Source organism: Hyposmocoma kahamanoa, unplaced genomic scaffold, assembly GCF_003589595.1.
Source record: "Hyposmocoma kahamanoa isolate Upper Pololo Valley unplaced genomic scaffold, ASM358959v1 138, whole genome shotgun sequence".
NCBI classification, from domain to species: Eukaryota; Metazoa; Arthropoda; class Insecta; order Lepidoptera; family Cosmopterigidae; genus Hyposmocoma; species Hyposmocoma kahamanoa.
The window spans coordinates 3,144,833-3,152,975 of NW_020653492.1; the positions used below are offsets into that span (position 1 = coordinate 3,144,833).

The 8,143-nt window shown below is 38.4% G+C and overlaps 1 protein-coding gene across 1 annotated transcript in view; it reads left to right on the forward strand.

Annotated features, from left to right (window-relative positions):
- Nucleotides 1-1,333: 1,333 nt before the first annotated feature.
- LOC113240404 (kunitz-type U19-barytoxin-Tl1a-like) overlaps nt 1,334-8,143 on the forward strand; it is a 10,087-nt gene continuing 3,277 nt past the window's right edge. Inside the window, exons 1-3 of the mRNA XM_026477693.1 lie at nt 1,334-1,451; nt 5,968-6,156; nt 7,696-7,850. Of these exons, the coding sequence (XP_026333478.1) occupies nt 1,334-1,451; nt 5,968-6,156; nt 7,696-7,850 (462 nt within the window). The remainder of the gene's footprint in view (nt 1,452-5,967; nt 6,157-7,695; nt 7,851-8,143) is intronic.

Below are 8,143 nucleotides of genomic sequence, written 5' to 3' on the forward strand. Positions count from 1 at the left end.
GTGATGAAAGGGCTTGCCAATCGATGTTTGGTGCTCGTCGATTGTTGCCCAGGTGCGCCAGACATAGGTACAGGAAAAGAATGAATCCTCGTGCGGAGGCGCTCCTATTATGCACCACCGTGACGGGACCTACAAGTCATGCGCCTGGTGGTAAGCTACACGCCTGTCCATATCAGTTGCAGTGCCGCTCAGAGCTTTAAATCGCAAAGATCTGAGGTGTACTGTCTCTATGCCCGTCACCCTGAGCCGTAAGTTGAAAAGTCCCATGTGCCTGCAGTTTCACCAGCACCTTTAAAACCGGAACGCAATAATGCACACATTACTGTTTAGCGGCAGAAACAGGTAAGGTGGCAGTACTTCCCTGGATGAACTCTTTCACAAGGAGCTTACTGCTACTAGAGTGTGTTTGTTAGTATGATAGTTAGCTGTTTATTGTAAAACTTGTTTTTATTTACATCGCAATCTGTATACATCATTATATTTTTTGCAGACTTTGTATACCTTACTGTGTATTATCGTATTTCTCCTCCAAAACAGTGATCATTGAATCCATCTGGCACCCAGATAAAGCAAAAATTGAAGGGTTTCGTTTGAACCACAGGATCTCGACTTCTACTACGAACCATATCGTCATATGCTTGCCTTACGGTGTTTACCCAGACGCTTAGATCTAGAGGGACGGTCACATTGTGGAATATTTTAAGAATAAGAATTTTGGTAGAGTTTAAACATTTACTGAAAATAATGGTTATATTGTTAAATATAGTATTAAGACACGTGATTGCATTTAATGCTGTATACTTATTGTCGTAGTTAAACGTCTCACTGTCCTTATTATCAGATAATGAATAAGCAATATTAGTATAATCATTAACGTTTAAATTATGATCTCCATTCAAAACAAAAATCTTACGATACTTTGATGACTGAATACTTATCAATTTATTGTAATTTCACCAGAAACCTTACTACACTCATATTACCGCTTAACGGCAGAAATAGATAAGGATCTAGACCATACATATAGATATCTATGGTCAGGACTAGCCCTTTCAGAAGGAACTCTACGGCTACTATATATAAAACATAAAAGTATAAGTGTATCTTCTTTATATACCTATTTACCAACACTGATAAGAAATATTTGTTTCACTATTCTTGTGAAACAATTTGATGGTTCAATCTTATTCGTATATTGCTATACAATATTTTATTGGTTACCATAAAAATAACCTCTAATCTAAATCTATATTCAATTTTGATATTTCTCTATATAATCATTCACACGGGCGCAGTTGTGCCAATATTGTGATATATGTGTCACGAGTAAACGATGACACCAGCAGTTTTGATAATTTTAGTTATTTATTTTATTAATTTATGTACGTCATGGCTACATTTAAATACTATTTCGTCGATATATGTAAAACGCGTCGTAACTGAAAGTTCAAGTGAGTATTTCTTCTTCTATTGTTCCTCCCAGCAGGTAAGTTGATCACCGCTCACGCGATGCGCTCCTCCTACCGCAAAATGGCGACTATTTGGTTTCGCAAATTAGAAAAGCATTCAGTTTAAATACAAGTTTTTATAAATAAAAATTATTATTCTGCATTGCTAAATAAATACCCTGCGTACTACCAACAAAAACATCTTACATAAAATGCAGTAAAACACCTCAAATCCTGCACTTAAAAAGCACTAATGAAATTTTTGGTGTACTTGGATAAATATGATAATATTCCATTTCAGTGGTTCTAACGTTTACCATGAAATTACTCCTTAAAGTATAGTTTATAAACATTTATATTCAGGGTAAACTTAAAAAACGCTACTTACGGTATGTTTTCAATAAATAAACACCGAAATCACCAGCCCAAACAATAACACACACGATTGTCGTGACGTATTTTTGAAGTTGTTTATTTTTTTTAAATGACAGACCCAGGCATTAAAAACTTTATGGTTAGCTAGAGTAGTTACAGAAATAGCAATTAATATTAGTTCTTTTACCTGTTATAACTTCGATATCCGATAAATCGGTATAAATTCATCACTGGCACCTCTAGGTGTGGTATACCTACGTCTACGGCTGCATGTATCGCGTGAGCGGATAAAGGCCGACCAAGGCTCACTTACCACGACCACATGCAGGACGTTCTAGAGAAAGACCATGTCAGGAGTACCTTTAACCGACGGGCGTATTTTGCATTGCATTGATGCCTGTTGATGAGGCGAATAATGTGTCAGGATCGTAAGCGGAAGGCTGTGGTCTCTGCCAATCCCGATTCGTAAGAAGCGTGAAGTTGTATTATATTATTTCTCCTGATATATTGGTGAAATTATAGGCACATGGGACTTGTCAAATGTCTAAGGTGACGGGTGCAATGGCAGTGCCCATAAGATCTTTGCGATTTAAAGCTCAAATTTGATATTACAAAGAAAAGGTAATTTCACTTAAATTGGTCGTAACAGGAATCGAACATAGGACCTCCGCATCCAGCGCTCACAGCGTAAACCGTTAGGCCGCCGAGGTTGTCAAATAATTTTGCCATAATGAATGGCACTGCAACTATTATGTGTAGGCGTGTCGCTTACCAACAAGCTCACGACTTTCGTCCCGTCTATTATAACAATAATAATATATTTATTTTCTCTCAACATACAAGGTAATTTGTATAAATGCTTACTGACTAAAGAGTTTCTACATTAAACCTTATTTGCGAGAGACTGGTGCCTGAGATAGGTATAAAAATGTCTGTATTACATGTCACCAGGTCCCCGTTCTTACATTTATGTTAAATCATTTACGTATAGGTTAGCAGCAACAACCATTAATTAAACATTAAATTTATATATTCTTCATCATATCGCAATGCTATTACAATAGTGTTGTAACTCAAAACGTGTGAAATTCAATATTATATCATTACTGAACGTAAAATTTCATTCTCTACATGTCAATAAAACCGTCTTCAGAATGTTGTAAGAAAATATCTACTTAACTCCTAAATAGTCACACTTTATGTGACCTAGTTCTGGCCAAAATAGTCCTTATTCAAAAATGTGAAATATTTTTTCCATTTTATTTTTAAATATATTTTTACGGGAAGTGAGTAATTCGTTTTTCATTTCAAAATACACTTTTTGAGTTAATACACTATTGTATTAACAGTGCTATTCGTCATCATCATAGAGAGTATAGGCAAATAAACACAAAATAATGAACGTACGTACGTTTCTCACCACGGTATGATTTATTTTTATTTACCCGATATTTGGGAACGGTTACACGCTCTATGGTCACGGGTTAGCTGGCCAGTCACAAATGACAGTCTAGGTGGCGGTTCGGGTCGAGACAGAGACACGGGTGACAGAGACAGGAGGCCAAAACCGTAACTTGACTTTAGACTTTTGTATGTGTTCAGTTGGCGAGCGAGACCCGGTCTCTGCTGCAGACCAGTATGGTGTCGCGAGTCTCGTTCGAAAAGCACGGGCTATTGTATTCTGATGAAGAAGCTTATAAATTAATTGAAATGATAAGACAACATCCAGCGCTATTTAATTCGCAGCTTGACTCATACAGGAATGAAAATTTGAAGGATAATATTAAATTAATATAACACACAACATAGCCCCTAACTAGGAAAACCCTGTGTCGCGGGTGCCATGGACACATACATAGACAACCACAATTTGCACCCAAACTCACGAGAGAAATAAATACAAATATTTCTCCCGGCCCGGGAATCGAACCTGGGAACTCTCTGCGTGGCAGTCCGGCATGGTAACCTGAATAACGCAATACTGATCAAACAGTGGCCACTGTCTCAGTATGTCTTGGTTTAGGCGCACAGTACACCACTGGAGACGAAGACATTTTATCTCGGTCTCCTGTATATGTCTCGACTCGAACCGCCATCTTTAAAGAACAAACATATTTGTTTACTCTCTTTCGACTTCAATTTGATGTGGGAATACAGTGAGTATGGTTTGTCGGTAAAAAAGCGGGTGGCGATGGTAACTCTGCAAATAATCGCGACGAACGTAGTCGCCGGTGACGAAAGGGGGTGGACAGCTGTGTCTGTTCATAAAACTTTTTTTATGATACCATATAACGGGACGAACAAGTCGTGCATCTGGTGGGCCACTCTGAGCTTCAAATCGCAAAGATCTGAGGTGCACTGCCACTGCGCCCGTCACCCAGAGACATAAGTTGACAAGTACAATGTGCCTGTAATTTCACCAACACCCATATACCCTTCAAAACCGGAACACAGTAATGCTCACATTACCGCTTGGCAGCAGAAATAGGTAAGATGGCAGTACTTCCTTGGACGAGCTCTTTCATAAGGAGCTCTACTACCACTGCTGTCATTTTTTTATATAAAAAATAAGTGCGCATTTGACCTCCATCTCAACTGATGGAAAATGATGGTGAGGTCGAGGTCGAGGTCCAAGTTAAAGCGTTCGGGGAACAAGTCTGCAGGCAGGGAATTCCACACCTTAGCCGCTCGCCATACAAGTGTGGAGGCGAAACGGTTCGTGCGAATCCGGGGTATATCCACAACATAGGGGTGGAACCCCTGCCCACGTCTAGTCTCCCGATGATGGAAAGGGGAAGGCGAAATCAAATTATGCAATTCCATCACACACTCTCCGTGATATATCCTGTAGAATACCGATAAACTGGTAACTCTACTGATTCCGAGTCACCTATAAGCCTCTTAGCACTCTTGTTTATTGAATCCAAGGTGGCCAGTTGGTATTTAGCAGAGCCATCCCAAAGGTGGCAGCAGTACCCCATACTCGACCGGACTTGTGCTTGGTACAGCTGAAGCAACTGTCCCGGTGTGAAGTAACGCCTCACCTTGGAAATGATGCCAAGCTTCTTGGCTGCATTTTTGGCCATGGATTCAATATATCTGCCGAAATTCAGATCGGACAACAGGTCCATTCCAATTAGGTGAAGACGGTCGACTATCGGTATGGATATATCACGAAAAGTCGGAGTCAGGTGAAAGGGCATCCGTTTAGTGGAGAAAAGATACGCCTGCGTTTTGGTAGCATTAAATTTGTCAAGATTGGCATCGCCCCAATCGGAAACTGCCTTAATGCAATGCTGCCAATTGCCAACCCGTAACCATGGAGCGTGTATCCGGAATACCGGCAAAATAAAAATTGATCATAACTTATAAATAATTATAATAATTTAGCAAATATACACGAAAATCTTAAAATCTATAATAAAAACCTTTCTTCACTCAGAGAGGTAATAAACTCTCTGAGTGAAGAACAAAATTTCTCATAGATGGCGTTACGGCATTAAAGTTGTTAAAAACCAAAAAACATGAAACTGCAACAAACATATAGAAAGATCCGTAAGGTATGCTCCTTTGTTCCGTGGCTTAATCGGCAGAGCATCTGCCTTGCCTGAGATTGCTGGTTTGAATCCAGCCGGGTCGAATGAATTTTTATTTATTAGGGCGTGTTCAAATTGACCGCTGTTAGAAGCGTTGGCGCGACTGTCGCACTGCTGAAGTGCGACTGTCGCACTGCTGAAGTGCGACTAGATTTTCTGATGGAACTGCTATCCCATATTGCAGGGAGTTGTTTTACATTCTCTATAAAGTCTCCTATTCAATTTTCATCCATCGTGGTTAATTTAAAAAATTAATATCCTCAATCAAATAACCTCACTAACCGTGACTGCAACCGAGCGTGGTTGCAGCGCGTCTAACAGCGGCTAATTTGGACGCGCCCTAATAAGTGATCTTTGCTGTAATAATTATAAAAAACTAGTGGTAGTAGTTTTACAAAAAATAATTTAATGTCATGGTAGTAAAACATCGTAACATTCAACAAACTTAGAAATTACATTTAATTTGAATCAACTTATGTAGCCCGTTGACTAAATAACTTCATATCTATGATCCCTGTCGTTATACCTTGAATATTTTTCATTTGCAGTTTTGAAGAAGACCTGTTTATTAATACCAGAGACTGGCCCTTGTCGCGCTGGTATCCGAATGTACTATTTCGATCCAGCCAAAAAAAACTGCTCCCAGTTCCTTTGGGGAGGTTGTCAAGGAAACGGTAATAGATACAAAACTTTGCAAGAGTGTACCGACACCTGTCTGAGTAAAGAGAATTGGAAAGGTAAGTATAATATGAGCTAGTGTAACGCAAAAGAATAAAGTGCTTCATAGTCGCTTCAAACTCAAATGGCTTTGATTGGTTCCGCATAACAATGAAAGTGTGGAATCTATCACTTTGGAAAAAATATATAACAAAATTGCGGGTATTACTAAATATGGTGTGAAAACACGATCCTTAAAAATGTTCACGATAGAAAGTAAAATAGAAACTTACATCAAAATTTTACAACAAAATCGCTGTATTCAATGTATACTTTACATATACCAACATTGACTTACAATTATATGGACGTCGGGTCCGCGCTAAAAAGTGTCCGAACTTATAGGGCGTTAAAATCGTATACAGAGCGTCGTTCACGCTTTAGTCTTCGTTTGTTCGACTGACAGCGAAGCAAGCAAAATTAGACAGTACTGCGATGACATTACAATTTAAATTCAACGTTTTAGCTTTTTCATATTCCTTTACATGTCACTACGTTTAAATAGGTTGACTTGGGACATTTTTTTCGTGGTTTTTGTATTAGACCCGTCGTCCATTTATTTGTAAGTCAATGTATACCAATGATTTTTTTTATATCAACTGAAGTAGACAGAACAAGTATAATATACGATATAGATTAATTTTAGAAACAAAATTAAACTTGCGACCCCTATGCTCATTGATAAAGTTAGCTCGTCTTTTGTAGGGCACTGTACAAAATTTTTCATTACATTTGATTTCACACTTTGAAATAGCTTTAATTTCGTTTATAAACAAATTAATTCTAAAATAAAGCCAGTGTTTCCGCCTCTCGACCCAAGGTGAATGAACTGTATTAGTATGGGATCCGCATTCCGCGCGCTGAAATTTAATGTGAGTAAAATAAGAATAGATGGAGAAAATTTGACAGGGGGTCTACTCTCGATCTCCGTCCGACGTCCGTCCGAAACAATTACTGTCAAATAAGTAATATTCGACAAAATTAAAAGACAAGTATCAAGTATGAAGCTTCATTCGCGTCACGCGTCTTTTCATTTGGTCAAGTATTGCTTATTTGGCAGTAATTGTTTCGGACGGAGATCGAGTGTAGACCCCCAGACCCGATCTTGGCAAGCGCTCGATGGGCAATTACAAATTTTGGGTTCATTGTGAATTTAATAACTATAGGTCTTCAATTGAAAACCCAGAACTCAAAAGTTTATGGAATTACATCTATTTGCCAACTTTTATCTAATAATGGGATAACGGAAGTACAATAAACTGGATTCATCCCCTAATGTGTCACCCTTAGAGATGGAATATTTTCTACAAATTTAAATGAAACCAGTACTGAGGTACCAAACTTCTGTCTAACAAATAAAGAATGATCGAAATCGGTTTACAAACATCGGAGTAATCGCGTAACAACAAAAAAAAGTCGAATTGAGGACCTCATCTTTTTTGAAGTCGGTTAAAATAGAGACCCACATAATAGGTATACGACAGTAAGCACTGTGGTACCGTGTCTTTAGTACTATTCAAGATCCCACGAAGCAAATAAGACCATTTTATTTTTTTTAGCTGGACGACCCCGCTGGTGCCACCTGTCGTTTGACTATGGCTTCTGTTTCGGAGGAATACGCAGATACTACTACGATAGGCTGTACAAAGTTTGCAAAGAAACTGTCTATTCTGGTTGCGGTGGGAATAAAAATAATTTTTATTCTTTAGAACAGGTAAGAAATGTTTACACTTAGAAAAAAATCCTGCGATCCGGCTGGATTCGAACCGACATCTGGTACCAGACGCTATGCCAGCTAAGCCACAGTACGAACGAGCGAACCTTATGAAAATTTCTATGTACTTGTTGAAGATCTGTATTTAGTTCTTAACGACTTTTTGCAGTAGCGCCGTCTGTGACAAATCTATTTCTTCACTCTACTAAGTGTTCGATCATTTTATTAATAATAATAGGGGTTAAAGTATGAAATTGCCGATTTGTACTGAAAATCTAAATTGTTTATTTTTT